Consider the following 17,912-nt stretch of genomic DNA (forward strand, 5'->3'; position numbering starts at 1 on the left):
AATGGCATGCAAACATCCAGTCAAATATGAAAGAAAAAAGCTAGCTTCATTAAGGAATCGAACCCCTTATCCCCGCGTTAATGAGTTCTCTGACCACTAACCCATCAGGTCTTAGTACGTGCGATTCAAGAGTTAACCACTTGACAATCTTTAAACTTCGGTTGCCTATAATTGTAAAGACAGTGATGTGTGTACCTTGGCCATTGTGCGAGTATCCGTCACACGCGATGTGTGTGCAGTCCAAAATGAAAGAAAAAACCTTGCATCACTAGGGAATGGAACCCCCAATCATCAGTTGGTCGTTGGTAACTGTAAACAAAGAGATCGCATTTTGTTTAACTGCTAACTAACAAACGTGTTTAGGCGTTCACTGAACAAAGATTATGGAAATAAAAGACCACTTTTCCATCAGAAAAATCATCAGAACCTTTATTACCAACCCATAGACACTAAAGCCAAAACCTTTCTCACATGCACACCCATAGCGAGTGACGTAGGACGTAAAGTCCCGCCCAGGTCGAAGTGGCGTCGATTTAGAGAGTCCCCTCGATAGGGAGCTCCGTTGGGGGGAGGAGCCGAGGTACTCGACACACGCCCCCATGCCTCGACGCAAACCATAACCTCACTACATACAGTAAGTTTCACCGACGACTGCTTTCTCAACTTGGTCCAATACAAAGCTGGACTTGCGGAACGTCTGGAAATGGAGTCCGGTTCAGTACCAACTCTCCTCGGCTCAGCGACAAATCTCGGAGAAGTAAGTCCACTACCGCTATATCATCGTGTTGCTTTACTGTATATGGTTACCTTGTTACCCTAGAATTAGCTCTACAGCAGGGCTGCCCAACCTTTTTGGACCCAAGATCTACTTTTCAAATAGCCAACCTCCCGAGGTCTACCAGTCTAGTGTCAACATTGCAAACCTACCTTCAAGCGGGGGGGGGGGGGGGGAATTGAATCAAGGAATGCACTGCTCTCAAACTCAGCTCCTCGTTCTCATTCTCAATCGTCAACATTATAACTTTAACCAAACACAGCGGGATTGGGAGTGTAGTTGGGGGAACGCAGCATAATGTTATACATCGATCTGATACGAGTTCACAGGTAGTGAGTTGCGGGTTGGACTGCCATTCCAGGGCCCACTCATATTTTCCCCATCACACCTGATTCAAATCAATGGGTTATTTACAGGTTTCTGCAGAGCTTGATGTAATTGTAGTGAGATGATGAGATGATCTTTTAAGTTGTATGAAACATGCAAACAAATGAATGTAACATAATTTGATCACTTCATAGATCTAATTTTAAGTATGTGGCTAATAATTCACTAAACATGCGTACCTTATATGTTCTTACAACTTGCACCTGGAATACATTGAAAGCAATACATTGAGTACTAATCTGACCTTGTTGTCTCTACACAGGCCAGCCCATCAATTGGTAACATTCAGGTGTTTCTCTCAAGGGATGTTGCCTGCCATACAGACCACCTGGAAACATATACTGTAGCCACACGGCTATCCTTAAAGACTTTCCGGCCCCACTTCACAAGTAAAGGTATGTACTTTCCACCTTGAGTACATTTACATTTGATGTAGTAGTTTCTAGGCAGCAAAGACCTACCTAAAAGATCCTACCTAAAAAGCCTGGTCCTCTTAGGAAAAGCATCATGACCAGCGCCCTGCAAAGAGACAAACTTGGGAGTTGTCTGCAGTACACATTTTAAACCCTCGGTCTCAATGGTATATACATACATTTAAATAGTTTCAAATGTACAAATACACAGTTCCTCCTTTTATGGAAACAGTGTACCGAAACAATTACTTTCCGTCATTTTTTTTCTCCCTCTGCAGAAGACTGCGATGCCTTTGGAGACCGTAGCCCGCAGCGCGGCGCCACCTCAGAGAGTCTGGGTGTGGACGCCCCTGGCTCCTCCCACATGTCCAGTCACAGCGGGGAGCTGAAGATCCTGAGCGTCTACGGTAAAGGGGAGGGCCCACTGGCGGTGGACGGCCATGACACCCTCTTCACCGCGTCAGAAGTGGAGGCCCTGAACTCTCTGTCTGCGGACCACAGCGCGGCCAAGAGCCTGGAGCGCGGCGAGCGGCTGGTCTGCCGCGAGGAGCTGAGTGTGCAGGTTGGAAATCATCTTCTTATTCAGCGTCCAAATAAAAGGCTTCCTCTGTTACAACTCCAGCACACACCCCTAGAAAGCACACCCCTTTATGACTCAGTAAACGCTGCCAAATATGCCCGTCTTATGCCCACCTTTTTCCTTGCATGGTCCGCGCATTTACACTGACCGTGGTCATTTACCGGCTTGATTTCGCACCCCAATTTACCTTCTCAGACCCTACACATATTGGCGCTTTTCATTTAGATGTAAATGTGATCAGGCAGCTTTAAGGTTCCAGGTAAGGGACTTGGGTAGAGGTGTTGCTGCATTGTCTCTACAACAGAGACAACGCAGTGATTTCAACATGAGTAGTTATAACTGGAGGGATACTGATATCTGCAAGCTGCTGACCGTCATGGGAGGGAAGGTGATGCAGTCGCATTTAACGAAGACGGGGAGAGAGTGCGATCTACGAGAAAATACCAGAAGAACTTTCCTTACGATGCTTGGTCAGCAAAGTGGTCAGCCAAATAAAGAATATGTTGTTGATTTTGCGCTTGTAAATAGTGAATCGCGTTTGAGTCTACAATCACATGTCAACTTATTCTTGCATGCTAGAATGAGTGAATCGAAAGAAAAATGACATTCGGAGTGTGCAATTTATTGATGAGACGTGTACTCTCCGTGCATAGCCCCGCCATCTCCAGTGAACCAAGAAATCTGGCTCCGTTACGAAGGGGGAGTTTACCCCCTCGGTTTTACACAGGCAAGACAATGAATTTGCAGGGCGTGCAAAGCCGCGAACGAACCGGCTTGGCAGTGTAAAAATGCATAATGTGTCCTTAGTGGGGATTGACAACTATTCTGTGCAAATGAAAGAATATGTCTTGTGTGTGTTTCCTTCTTTATGTGGAAAGCAGCAGACCCCAGACACCATTTCAATCAAGGTTGAAGAGGATATTGGTGGAGGCATGCCCCCTGTAGGTTAGTAATACACATTGCATCCATGCAAGCAAACAACCTGGATCAACTGAGAATGTACTCGATTCTACCTGCGCTAAAAAGCCTGGTCCTCTTTGGAAAAGCATCATGATCAGCGCCCTGTTAAACACGAGTCAAATTTGGGAGTTGCATTTCAAAGATGGAATCAGTCAAGAGCCCAGAAGGCTTTCAAGACAGATTCCCCATAAGATGGTTTATCATTCTCAAACATCAATGAATTCAAAATGTATAAATGTTAGCTGATCAGCTTACAGGGAAGGACACGTTGTCGCTTGTTATTGTCAAAATAGAGTAATTGCGCTTCTCTCTCATGTCATGTTGTGCTCAGATCATTTTGCGCTGGTGTTCGTTCAGTGTCCTCCACCTGGCCCCCACTTGAGCTTTGAGTCTAGGGGGGAGGGTGCTGGAGGAGACATCCCTCTCCAAAACTCTGAATCTTTGTCTGCAGTACACATTTTAAACCCTCTATGTCAATGGTACATTTAAATAGTTTTTTCATGTGTACAAATGCACACTTCCTCTTTCTATGCAAACAGTGTGTCAAAACAATGACTGTCTTTTTTTTCTCCCTCTGCAGAAGACTGCGAAGCCTTTGGAGACCGTAGCACGCAGCGCGGCGCCACCTCGGAGAGTCTGGGTGTGGACGCCCCTGGCTCCTCCCACATGTCCAGTCACAGCGGGGAGCTGAAGATCCTGAGCGTCTACGGTAAAGGGGAGGGCCCACTGGCGGTGGACGGCCATGACACCCTCTTCACCGCGTCAGAAGTGGAGGCCCTGAACTCGCTGTCTGCGGACCACAGCGCGGCCAAGAGCCTGGAGCGCGGCGAGCGGCTGGTCTGCCACGAGGAGCTGAGTGTGCAGGTTGGAATTCATCTTCTTATTCAGCATCCAAATGAGAGGCTTCCTCTGTTACAACTCCAGCACACACCCTTATAAAGCACACTCCTCTATGAATTAATGTTCCGTAAGTGTAGCCTGGCTATTGCCAGACCAAGCTCAATCGTAGATTGAGCTTGGACCAAGCTTGGTCTGGGGAAGCTGCTGTCATTGTCTTCAGCACAAGAGGCTTGATCAACTTGTTCAACTGACTCTGTACGCAAATGGCTGCTTGCCGTCGCTTCCCTGTCGTCATTGTGTTGAACCAGCCAATAGGGCGCCAGGGGGAGAACTATCCGACTTGGTGATTGGCTTCTCCAAAAACGTATCGGAAGCAGAAAGAAATTAATTGCTCTTCTCCAGACCCTTCTACAGGGCGGATTCAAATCACCGTCAGAACAGGCTGGGGGCACCCAGTCTATCGTAGGGGGGGATTAACAACAATTCTGTGCAAATGAAAGAATTTGTCTTGTGTGTGTTTCCTTCTCTATGTGGAAAGCAGCAGACCCCAGACACCATTTCAATCAAGGTTGAAGAGGATATTGGTGGAGGCATGCCCGCTGTAGGTTAGTAATACACATTGCATCCATGCAAGCAAACAACCTACCAACTGAGAATGTACTCGATTCTACCTACGCTAAAAAGCCTGGTCCTCTTTTGAAAAGCATCATGACCAAAGCGCTCCTAAAACACACAGACTATTACAGTTTATAGTAGAATGATTTACATCTTCTTCATGGCAGGTGTCAGGAATGCTGAATCCGCTCTGATTCCCAGTATAACTACAGTATTGGTAAAGCAGGTGATCGGAAACCACAGATGACCTGGGTTGTGTCTTGATGACCTCCCCACATCCTTAAAAGGCGGAGACGTAGCGGTTCCTTCTCAGCTGGAGCCTTTGACCCTTGACCCCCCCCCAAGGGGAACAAGGGAAATGCATAATAAACAAAATGACGTTAGAAAGAATGTCTCAAAATATACTTCTTCTAATACATCAGTGTGTAAAAGTACATGCTGTATCCCTTTGTGCAAATCATGAATTCAAACCATTACTTTCTCTGTCTTTGTTTTCCTCTCTGAAGAAGACGGCAATGACATCAGAGACCGTAGCACGCCGCTGCTGCTGCGTGCTACTGCTGCGTGTAAGCTGGAGGCCTTGAGCTCGCTGTTGGGGGACTGCAGCGTGGCCAAGAGCCTGTACTGCAGCGTGCGGTTGGTCCGCCTTGAGGAGCTGACTGGGCATCGGGGCGGCTGCAAGGGCCGGCCCGGTGTCTTGTGTGGCAAGGTTTTTCCCAATAATGACAATATGATCGTTCACATGAGGACAAAACCCGGCGAGAGGCCGTACGGGTGTGACCAATGCATCAAGGGCTTCAGTCGGAAAAGCAAGCTGGAGATCCACATGAGGACTCACACCGGAGAGAAGCCCTACAAGTGTGACCAATGCACAAAGCGCTTCAGTCAAAGTAACGACCTGAAGAGACACATGACGATTCACACCGGCGAGAAGCTGTATGGGTGTGACCAATGCACGAAGAGCTACCGTCAGAAAGGCAACCTGAACATCCACATGAGAACGCACTACGGGGAAATACTCCAAAGGTGCAACCAATGCACGAAGAGCTTCAGAAAGCAATGTGAATTGAAGATCCACATGTGGACTCACACCGGGCAAAAGCCCTACTGGTGCGACCAATGCATGAAGAACTTCAGTCAGAGCTCCTCCCTGAAGATCCACATGAGGACTCACACCGGCGAGAAACCCTACGGTTGCGACCAATGCACGATGCGCTTCAGGCATAGCTCCTCCCTGAAGATCCACATGAGGACTCACGACGGGGTGAAGCCCTACCGGTGTGACCAATGCACAAAGTGCTTCAGTTACAGCTCCTATCTGAAGACCCACATGAGGACTCACACCGGGGAGAAGCCCTACAGGTGTGACCAATGCACGAAGTGCTTCACTTACAGCTCCTATCTGAAGAGCCACATGAGGACTCACACCGGGGAGAAGCCCTACAGGTGTGACCAATGCACGAAGTGCTTCAGACAGCAACGCCAACTGAAGCTCCACATGATGACTCACAACGGGGAGAAGCCCTACAAGTGCGACCAATGCATCAAGCGTTTCAATCGGAAAGGCACACTGAAGATCCACATGAGGACTCACAGCGGCGAGAAGCCCTACAGGTGCGACCAATGCACGGAGCGCTTCAGACATAAACGTACCCTGAAGAGCCACATGAGGAATCACACCGGGGAAAAGTCCTTCAGGTGCGATTAATGCACGATGCGCTTCAGTCATGGCTCCAAGTTGAAGATCCACATGATGTCTGTGTGATGAAGAATAACTTATTTCTAGGACACTTCTGACGGCAAAATATTTGATTTAATTTTAGAGCTTGACCATGGGAAGATACAGGCAGCAAAGTTACCAAGCATTCGTTCATTAAGTTCAAATGCAAACTATCTTAACGCCTTTTAATCAGAGGGGACGGGAGGTATCTCTAGTTCCAAGGAGAATGTATATAAATTCCTTTCATTTGAATAGTAATTATATATATATTGTATACAATTGTATATTAAAGTTACGCTTGATATTTCCATAACTATGTCATTACCTCTACCTTTGTTATTAGAAAAAGCCTGCAAAGTTCACTTCACACTTACCTTTCGGCATGTGCTTAATGCCAACTACCTCTTGTTTTGAATTTCTAATTGCTGTCTTTCTACTGCCATTATTTTCTAGTTCATACCTTATATCACAATCTACAATCTTGGTTGAAGTGGATCCACTTAAAAAGGTCACAGGTTAAATGTCTAGATCTCAGTGATGCTTGAGTCAGTTCATGCCGGTCCTCTCTCTAGAATGCAGCTTTATTCTAATGGGACAGAGTCAGAAGATTCCTAGCATTGTTGGTCACCCTTCACTCCTTGTTTGTCTAACGAAAGTTAAACGAAAACATGACCAATTTATCATGTTAACTTCAAGTCTAAAAGATACCAATGAACGGTGTGAAAGATAACTTTTTTACATTTTGAATCAAATGTTTGACACATTGCATCAAGGGATAATATCTTGTACATTATTCTGATTACATTAATCCTTACTTAAAGCCCATGGTGCAGGTTAACCGGAAGTTTCGATTTAATGGGTACATAAAGCACTCAAAATATGTATATAAAGTTAGAAATGTCTCAAATGGTGTTAAAGTCCAGTTTTTGTAGTTTTTGGTTAGTAACGGTTATTTTTTACGCAATTCGGCGATGACGTCACCTAAGGTAGACGCATACTAGAACTAGCACTATGGCGTCTAACTGGGATGAGGTAGCAAGACCCACAGTCAACATTTATGATGGCCCACAGCCATATCATTTCGAACCGGTTAGGGCAAATGAGGAAATACCGAGAGCCGATCGCCGTCAAAGACAAATAAACGCATGGTCAGGAGAATCACTGGAGAGTTGGTGAAGTGTCCTGGGCCGTGTTCCAATACCCGTACTGTCCGCACTTACTAGCCAAAATTTACGCAGTACGTTCCAATTCAGATCCGGCGAAAAGAAGTATACTTCAAGGACCCGGATGCCGTACTCAAAACGGGCTAATCGTGAAGTGTGGATCGAAGGAAACTCCCCATCATTGCCGCTTTCACACCAAAAAGAACCGAGAGCCAGTTCCGGGCTGGTGCTAGGGCCAGTTCCAAACTGGTTCCAGCCTTACCCCAGTTAAGAACCGGTTGGTTTCACACCGGCCAGAGCCAGCCATGGAGCCGGCGTGAGCAACGTCATGACGTCACTGCAAACGTCTCGGCTAGTGAGCTTGGACAGAAGCATACGGCCGACATCTTTCTTTATTCTGGGTGGAAATAGTAACATAGTTACGCCATCAAATGCGTTTATGGAAACATTTTTAGCGAGAAATGTGCATTTTACTTTCATAATGTTCGCTCGGTGAATGTGAAGGATGTTTGGTTTGATAGTTATGACGAAGAGGGAACGCTCCGTTCACTTGCATGGACATGGACTCATCTAGCTGCGTTGGCGCGTTGACGCGTTGAACCACCACACAATAGGCGCGCAGAAGAACCCTCGCGCCAGTTTCAAACACAACAACAACAATTTCGTCTTCGATTCAATCCGTGTATGGTTCGTTCTTTGAATATTCCGATTTAAAACAAAATCAGAAAAAACAAAAAAGAACCATACACGGATTCACGTCCATTGTTTACTTCGGTGTTTTAAAAAATGCCGGTCTTCGTTGGTCTTCCTGTTTATGAAGGTACGGATAACTCCGCCCCCTGCCCCCGGCGTAAAAGTGGTTCTAGTTCTAGCCCAGCTCTAAAGTGGGGCCAGAGTTGAACCGGTTTTTAGGGGCCGGAGCCGGTTCTTTGGCGGTGTGAAACCAAAGCCCTGGCCCTAGCTCCGAACTGGCCCGGAACCGGCCCCGATTTTGCGGCGGTGTGAAAGGGGCAATGACATCTTGACACTCCCCGTACTCAACGGCAGCCATCTTAGCTACGTAGCGGAAGAGGCTGAGCCAACGTCGGCGCATTTTCCACATAGCCTGCATTAATAGTCATTTTGTAGTTTTTATAGCTGGCGTAAAGAGTTCACCGTTCAAAGCGGGATGTTTATTGCGGGGGAGGAGCCACGGCGGCAGTCGTGATCGTCATTTCCGGTAAGTGCACCACAGAGTACTCGATTTGGAACAGCACTCGCATCTGAAAAATAAGCGTACTCAAGTGAGTACGGATAGTGCAGATAGTGTACTTCCTTTAAGTATACTCATGGAAGTACGGGTATTGGAACACAGCACTGGTGAGTTGCTACCATTTAGAAACGCAGCAAGGAGCGCTGGAGCTTGTATTTAGTGGTCTGTTTCTCAATTAGTCTAGTACACCTTGTACAAACTATTTTTTTGCATCACAAGTTTTATAAAAAAGGTATGTTGATACAATATTCCGGTATCAATAAGACAATATTTGTTGTGAAGTTCACATTTTACTTGTCTTAACATTTTTTGTATCTATTTTCCATATTTACTATGTATAGTTGACTTTCAAAACCAATGTGTTTCAATAACTGTGTAAAGAAAAAACAGGGGAAATATGGTCCTTTTTGAGTGAAAATTACCCAAAGGAAATTTAATATAAATATACCCCAAATTGTTCAGAACTGCATCATTTAGCCCACACTGCCATATATTGGCTTAGACATGCAACAGCACATTAACTAAAAAAATAATGGTAATCGAATCTTGGACAGGACAAAAAAAAAATCATGGATAATATAACAATACATAATACTACATTTATAACAGTGTTGTCTATAACTCAGATAAAAATGTTAAGTTATAAACAATTTATTTCTTCTTTAAGAGCTAGAGTCTAGCCACAATGTGTTTAATCCTTTCCTCTGGGATGAAATACTCATTGGTATTGTGAGTTTAACTGAGGTTAAACTGTTACAAAACCTCTGTGCTTTTCTGACGATACACCAGCGGACTATTAAAAAATATACAATGTGTTGGATTGATAGATAAATAGATCGATTTGCCCCCCACCAGAATAAATGCAGGATCTCCACCAGGTCACTGTCCGCCTTTATGTACTTCATACACCCCTGTGGTCTCTGGGGGCTGAGCCCCCCCAAAATACAGAACCTAGAATCGCCCCAATGGTGCAGTAAAGGACAATATATACTGCATACAACGAGGAATGGATATTACTAAAAATAAATGTCGGATTACACCTCCACAGCGGTCCTCGCCTCGGTCGCTAGTTTAGCCACTTTTTAGAGTTGAACACGGTTTTAAACTCAAGAAGTCACGTGACGTCTTAAGCTCCATTGCTGTGTCGTATGTACTTGTGGTTTAACCTGCAGCTGCGTCTTACCTTGATCTCAATTTCTGTGTCTTCAGAGAAATTCCCATCATACACTAGAGGGCGTATTTTGTGCGTGCAAGTCTAATCTCGAAACTGACGTGGTTTTAGAGGACGTTTTTTTCCCATGATGACGGACGAAGAACAACAGTGTTACCCCTTATATTTTATTTGACAAAGACAAATATTTTTTTTTTTATCAAATATGTCTTTCTTCATGATGACCGATAAAAAACCACAGTGTTGCCCCTCATGTTATTTTCATGACGACCAATAAAAAACAACAGATTCAGATTCAGATTCAGATTTTATTTGTCACATACACAATACATTGCAGTGAAATGTTCACAGTCGGCTCCATGCTAAATATATGCATAACAACATAACAAAACAGTAAATGCAACAACAGTGTTAGCCCTTATGTTTTTTTCAGGACGACCGCTAAAAAACAACAGTGTTACCCCTTATGTTTTTTTCATGACGGCCGATAAAAAACAACAGTGTTACCCCTTATGTTTATTTTCATGACGGCCGATAAAAAACAACACTGTTACCCCTTATGTTTTTGTTCATGACGACAAAAAACAACAGTGTTAACTAGGGGTGAAACGGATCAGTGTGTCCACGGTTCGGTTCAGATAACCGTTTTGGGCATCGGTTTCGGATACGGTTCGGATTAGGATCATGTCCGTGGTAGTAAAAAGGCGGACTTTTTTTTGACGGAGGGTTTGGGGGAGAAACACAAAAATGAATGAGACCCACAGGCTATTTGCAATGTGTTAATTGACTGCAATCAGACAACTTGCAAGGCTTTTTTGTGCAATAAATGTTCCCCTAAATGTATCTGAAAACATGGTGCACTGACACATGTAAAGGCCGATATATGCTCTGTTTTAGACGTAACGCGTAAGCACGTAAGATACATAACCCCCCCTTGCGCGATAAAATATCCCCCCTTACGTGCTTAAGTGCGTCGGCCCAAATTCCTGACTATGCGACATATGCCGCTTTTCCACTGCATGGTACCAGCTCGACACGACTCGACTCAGCTCGCATTTTTTGCGTTTCCACCGCGAAAACATGGTATCTGGTACCTGAAGTGGCTGCTTTTTCTAGTACCGCCTCGCTCTAGGTTCCAAGCGGCTGAGCCGATGCTAAAAGGTGACGTCGGCAGACGGCCGGCCACTGATTGGCCAGGGAGTTTGACGAAGTCACGAGAGCGACATGGCAACCATGCTGGTAACAGCCATAGCAGCGCCGCAGCCAACATATTCCACTTCTTCAACATGCCAGCTAATAATATGAACACGAATACCATCGCATCGATGTTCTCCATTGTTGTTATGTGGGTTCTGTCCATGTGTGGGTTACGTAGGTGTTGTTTGCGTCGCGTACAAAAATACGTCACGGCCCTTTCACGCAGCCGACCCCGCCCACGTCCCGGAGGTACTATTTGCGGTGGAAAAGGACCCGCGCTGCTACCGTGTCGAGTCGTGTCGAGTCGTGTCGTGTCGAGTCGAGCTACATGTGCGGTGGAAAAGCGGCATAAAACACTACGGCCCTACGCAGCTCGCAAAGACTGTGATTGGCCAGCTAACCACATCCTTTCAGGAGTCTCACATTTCCGGTTTTACAGCATAATAGCGCCATTTTTAAAAGGCCGTGACAGAAGCGAATGAAGAATTTTGAAGAAGGAGAAGAAGAAAACACAAGAACGAATTATGATAATTATAAACAGTACCGCGGGAAGTAGGGGTGCTGGGGGTGCTGCCGCACCCCCTGTCTGAGGCCCCGTCTTATCACAGAAAACGATTATTTCTAAAAACTCCGGCCAAAGTGGAGATTTCTGAAAACGCCGGTTATGTGTTGTCGTGTCAACGGGGAGAAACGGGATTTTAGGTTCTGAAGCGTCACATTATGCACCAGGAAATGCTTAACGTCATGTGAGCGCCCGCTGTACCGTATTGGTCCGAATATAAACACAAACCCGACCTATGTTTGGAAAAAAGATTTGAAGACCAGATCTTGTTTTTATAAATAAATAAATTGTATTCATTGAAATAATATACGAAAATTAAAAGGCATAGAATAAAACACTGCATTGCCACTAAACAGTAGTGCATATAGGCCGTACTGATGTGTACACAAAAGACTATTCCTGACACTCCTCTGCCCCGCTGTGTTCGCTCCACACTGTTTCGGCCCGTGGCAAAGCGGGTCATCGTCGCTGCTGTCCAAGGCATTTTGAGACGCAGCATTTATTTAATGCTCATATGACCTAGTGCTGAAAAAAAGTTATATGAAAAAGTGTGAGGGGAGCGGTGGTGCGCTAAACTTGTTCTGTGAGCAGCTGGATGTGAACCATGGTGTGAACACAACGATCGATTTTCGACTGTGCGCGCATGCACTGGTGTAATTGAGCTACGCTGCTATATATCTTTTTTTATCAATGTAGCGAGTTGCGAGTCTAGTCCAGGCTGAGTTTTTTTTTCTAGCACCCCCTGCTGAGAATACGTTCCCGCGGCTATGATTATAAATATAAACAAGCAAGCGATTTCCACTTCCACGCCCACAGATTCGTTCGTTGCTCCCCCTACTGTTCTGGCGGAGAATCCCCTTGCAACACGCGCAATCCTTAAGGAACCTTAAAGGAACCGTAAATCAAAACTTGTCTAAAACAGGTCCCTTGTGTAAATTACGTGCTTACGTCTCTGCGTCTAAAAAGACCCTAAATCGGCCTTAAGGGATAACGGCCGACGAGGCTTAGAACTCTGGCGACGAGCGCAGCATGAAGCCAGAGTTGCCTCTACCTGTCCATTTTTTCCATCGAACCGGTCGACCTCGAAGGCCGTTATCCCGCTTATCACCCGTTTGTATTTATCTCCCGTATATTTAGAATATAATTGTATCAATTACTTTCTTTAAATTTAGGAATCGTGCGCTTGAACTTCAGAAAACAACCTATTACAGCTACCTCATTGGCTCGGGCAGCACTGGAGAGAATGCATTCCGCTGGGTCCTAAACACCCTTTTGTATCGGACGTAGGCTACAGTAGGCAAAATACGCTACATAAGGCAATGCCTTCATGAAACCGAAATCCGCGGATCTCCAGAATGCTCCGAACTGTGGTAAACGAACCGAACGGATTCGGATACAATTCGAATCCGCTGCAGGCCTAGTGTTAACCCTTATGTTGTATTCATGACGACCAATAAAAAACAAGTGTTACCCCTTATGTTTTTTTCATGACGACCAATAAAAAACAACAGTGTTACCCCTTATAATTTTTTCATGACGACCAATAAAAAACAACAGTGTAACCCCTTATGTTTTTTTTTATGACGACCAATAAAAAACATTTTTGTTTTTTTTCATGACGACCAAAGAAAAACAACAGTGTTACCCCCCATGTTTTTTTCATGACGACCAATAAAAAACAACAGTGTTACCCCTTATGTTTTTGTTCATGACTTATGTTTTATTCATGACGATCAATAAAAAACAACAGTGTTACCCCTTATGTTTGTGTTCATTATGACAAAAAACAACAGTGTTACCCCTTATTTTTTTTTCATGACGACCAATAAAAAACAACAGTGTTACCCCTTATGTTTTTTTTCATGACGACCGATAAACATAAAAACGACCTATGTTTTTATCATGACGACCAATAAAAAACAAGTGTTACCCCTTATGTTTTTTTTCATGACGACCAATAAAAAGCAACAGTTTTACCCCTTATGTTTTTGTTCATCATGACAAAAAACAACAGTGTTACCCCTTATGTTTTTTTTCATGACGATCAATAAAAAACAACAGTGTTACCCCTTATGTTTTTTTCATGACGACCAATAAAAAACAACAGTGTTACCCCTTATTTTTTTTTCATGACGACCAATAAAAAACAACAGTGTTACCCCTTATGTTTTTTTTCATGACGACCGATAAAAAACAACAGTGTTACCCCTATGTTTTTTTCATGACGACCGATAAAAAACAACAGTGTTTCCCCTTATGTTTTTGTTCATTATGACAAAAAACAACAGTGTTACCCCTTATGTTTTTTTTCATGACGATCAATAAAAAATAACAGTGTTACCCCTTATGTTTTTTTCATGACGACCAATAAAAAACAAAAGTGTTACCCCCTATTTTTTTTTCATGACGACCGATAAAAAACAACGGTGTTACCCCTTATGTTTTTTTTATGACCACCAATAAAAAACAACAGTGTTACCCCTTATGTTTTTTTTCATGACGGCCGATAAAAAACAACAGTGTTACCCCTTATGTTTTTTGTTGACGACCAATAAAAGACAACAATGTTACCCCTTATGTTTTTTTCCCGACAACCGATAAAAAACAACAGTGTTACCCCTTATGTTTTTTTCATGACGACCAATAAAAAACAACAGTGTTACCCCTTATGTTTTTTTTCATGACGACCGATAAAAACAACAGTGTTACCCCTTATGTTTTTTTTCATGACGACCGATAAAAACAACAGTGTTACCCCTTATGTTTTTTTCATGACGACCAATAAAAAACAACAGTGTTACCCCTTAAGTTTTTTTTCATGACGACCGATAAAAAACAACAGTGCTACCCCTTATGTTTTTTTCATGACGACCAATAAAAAACAACAGTGTTACCCCTTATGTTTTCTTTCATGACGACCGATAAAAAACAACAGTGTTACCCCTTTTGTTTTTTTTCATGACGGCCGATAAAAAACAACAGTGTTACCCCTTATGTTTTTTTCATGACGGCCGATAAAAAACAACAGTGTTACCCCTTATGTTTTTTTTCATGACGGCCGATAAAAAACAGCAGTGCTACCCCTTATGTTTGTTTCATGTCGACCAATAAAAAACAAGTGTTACCCCTTATGTTTTTTTCATGACGACCAATAAAAAACAACAGTGTCACCCCTTATGTTTTTTTTCATGACGACCAATAAAAAACAACAGTTTTACCCCTTATGTTTTTTTCATGACGACCAATAAAAAACAACAGTGTTACCCCTTATGTTTTTTTTCATGACGACCAATAAAAAACAACAGTGTCACCCCTTATGTTTTTTTTCATGACGACCAATAAAAAACAACAGTTTTACCCCTTATGTTTTTTTCATGACGACCAATAAAAAACAACAGTGTTACCCCTTATGTTTTTTTTCATGACGACCGATAAAAACAACAGTGTTACCCCTTATGTTTTTTTTCATGACGACCGATAAAAACAACAGTGTTACCCCTTATGTTTTTTTCATGACGACCAATAAAAAACAACAGTGTTACCCCTTAAGTTTTTTTTCATGACGACCGATAAAAAACAACAGTGCTACCCCTTATGTTTTTTTCATGACGACCAATAAAAAACAACAGTGTTACCCCTTATGTTTTCTTTCATGACGACCGATAAAAAACAACAGTGTTACCCCTTTTGTTTTTTTTCATGACGGCCGATAAAAAACAACAGTGTTACCCCTTATGTTTTTTTCATGACGGCCGATAAAAAACAACAGTGTTACCCCTTATGTTTTTTTTCATGACGGCCGATAAAAAACAGCAGTGCTACCCCTTATGTTTGTTTCATGTCGACCAATAAAAAACAAGTGTTACCCCTTATGTTTTTTTCATGACGACCAATAAAAAACAACAGTGTCACCCCTTATGTTTTTTTTCATGACGACCAATAAAAAACAACAGTTTTACCCCTTATGTTTTTTTCATGAAGACCAATAAAAAACAACAGTGTTACCCCTTATGTTTTTTTTCATGACGACCAATAAAAAACAACAGTGTCACCCCTTATGTTTTTTTTCATGACGACCAATAAAAAACAACAGTTTTACCCCTTATGTTTTTTTCATGACGACCAATAAAAAACAACAGTGTTACCCCTTATGTTTTTTTTCATGACGACCAATAAAAAACAACAGTGTTACCCCTTATGTTTTTTCATGATGACCAATTTAAAATAACAGTGTTACCCCTTATGTTTTTTTTTTCATGACGACCAATAAAAAACATCAGTGTTACCCCTTATGTTTTTTTTCATGACCAATAAAAAACATTAGTCTTACCCCTTGTTTTTTTTCATGACGACCAATAAAAAACAACAGTTTTACCCCTTATGTTTTTTTCATGACGACCAATAAAAAACAACAGTGTTACCCCTTATGTTTTTTTCATGACGACCAATAAAAAACAACAGTGTTACCCCTTATGTTTTTTTTCATGACGACCGATAAAAACAACAGTGTTACCCCTTATGTTTTTTTTCATGACGACCGATAAAAACAACAGTGTTACCCCTTATGTTTTTTTCATGACGACCAATAAAAAACAACAGTGTTACCCCTTAAGTTTTTTTTCATGACGACCGATAAAAAACAACAGTGCTACCCCTTATGTTTTCTTTCATGACGACCAATAAAAAACAACAGTGTTACCCCTTATGTTTTCTTTCATGACGACCGATAAAAAACAACAGTGTTACCCCTTTTGTTTTTTTTCATGACGGCCGATAAAAAACAACAGTGTTACCCCTTATGTTTTTTTCATGACGGCCGATAAAAAACAACAGTGTTACCCCTTATGTTTTTTTTCATGACGGCCGATAAAAAACAGCAGTGCTACCCCTTATGTTTGTTTCATGTCGACCAATAAAAAACAAGTGTTACCCCTTATGTTTTTTTCATGACGACCAATAAAAAACAACAGTGTCACCCCTTATGTTTTTTTTCATGACGACCAATAAAAAACAACAGTTTTACCCCTTATGTTTTTTTCATAACGACCAATAAAAAACAACAGTGTTACCCCTTATGTTTTTTTTCATGACGACCAATAAAAAACAACAGTGTCACCCCTTATGTTTTTTTTCATGACGACCAATAAAAAACAACAGTTTTACCCCTTATGTTTTTTTCATGACGACCAATAAAAAACAACAGTGTTACCCCTTATGTTTTTTTTCATGACGACCAATAAAAAACAACAGTGTTACCCCTTATGTTTTTTCATGATGACCAATTTAAAATAACAGTGTTACCCCTTATGTTTTTTTTTTCATGACGACCAATAAAAAACATCAGTGTTACCCCTTATGTTTTTTTTCATGACCAATAAAAAACATTAGTCTTACCCCTTGTTTTTTTTCATGACGACCAATAAAAAACAAGAGTGTCACCCCTTATGTTTTTTTTCATGACGACCAATAAAAAACAACAGTTTTACCCCTTATGTTTTTTCATGACGACCAATAAAAAACAACAGTGTTACGCCTTATGTTTTTTTTCATGACGACCAATAAAAAACATCAGTGTTACCCCTTATGTTTTTTTTCATGACCAATAAAAAACATTAGTGTTACCCCTTATGTTTTTTTTCATGACGACCAATAAAAAACAACAGTGTCTACGTTTTTGCGGGGATCCGAACCTGAGCTGTTCAGAGTGTGAACCTCCGAACTTATCAATGCACCATCAAGACACTGAAAAAAGTCGTCACAATGTTTATACTTGACGTTATAATTAGCATGAAATGGAAATAAGGGTCTTCCATCAGAGGGCATCAACCGGACTTGAACCCCGGTCTCCAGGGGGTTAACACACAGCTCTCTCCACTTCCCACTGAAATTAGTAATTCAATTTAGTCTGAGGTTATCTGTGACAGTGCAATAGACATGATAGCATTATGTTTCAAATTAAAGACATTGTGTTTTTCAGAGAAGTTGAGCCGCGGTCTCCAATGGGTTAGGCAGAGTGCACTCCACTGCACCACTGAGGCGATGACAAAACACAATAATCAATCATCAATAAAGAGGACATTACATTAAAAAGTATGTGTGTATTTCTATTTTTTACCTTATGGTTTTTTCCATGACGACCAATAAAAAACAACAGTTTACCCCTTATGTTTTTTTTATGATGACCGATAAAAAACAACGGTGTTACCCCTTATGTTTTTTTTATGACCACCAATAAAACACAACAGTGTTTACCCCTTATGTTTTTTTTCATGACGGC

General features: G+C 42.3%; 1 protein-coding gene and 1 long non-coding RNA gene across 4 annotated transcripts; both read left to right on the forward strand.

The window, feature by feature from the left end:
- Positions 1–545: 545 nt before the first annotated feature.
- LOC115542086 (uncharacterized) lies at positions 546–1,930 on the forward strand. 2 transcript variants are annotated; one of them, XR_003976458.1, is made up of 4 exons: positions 546–757; positions 1,425–1,557; positions 1,660–1,742; positions 1,854–1,902. It is a non-coding gene; the product is annotated as an uncharacterized LOC115542086 (long non-coding RNA). The 2 variants fall into 2 exon arrangements; XR_003976457.1 differs by lacking the exon at positions 1,660–1,742 and having other exon boundaries at positions 1,854–1,930.
- A 2,553-nt stretch (positions 1,931–4,483) lies between these two features.
- On the forward strand, positions 4,484–6,603 carry LOC115542080 (zinc finger protein 239-like). Of its 2 annotated transcripts, none has more exons than XM_030354176.1 (2): positions 4,484–4,560; positions 4,738–6,603. In XM_030354176.1, the coding sequence occupies exon 2, from the start codon at positions 5,301–5,303 to the stop codon at positions 6,276–6,278; it is 978 nt and encodes a 325-aa protein (XP_030210036.1). In that variant the 5' UTR covers positions 4,484–4,560; positions 4,738–5,300; the 3' UTR covers positions 6,279–6,603. The 2 variants fall into 2 exon arrangements, with proteins under 2 accessions (XP_030210036.1, XP_030210035.1); XM_030354175.1 differs by having other exon boundaries at positions 4,485–4,560; positions 5,077–6,603.
- The last annotated feature ends 11,309 nt before the right edge of the window (positions 6,604–17,912 follow it).

This window comes from Gadus morhua, chromosome 4 (genome assembly GCF_902167405.1).
Source record: "Gadus morhua chromosome 4, gadMor3.0, whole genome shotgun sequence".
NCBI classification, from domain to species: Eukaryota; Metazoa; Chordata; class Actinopteri; order Gadiformes; family Gadidae; genus Gadus; species Gadus morhua.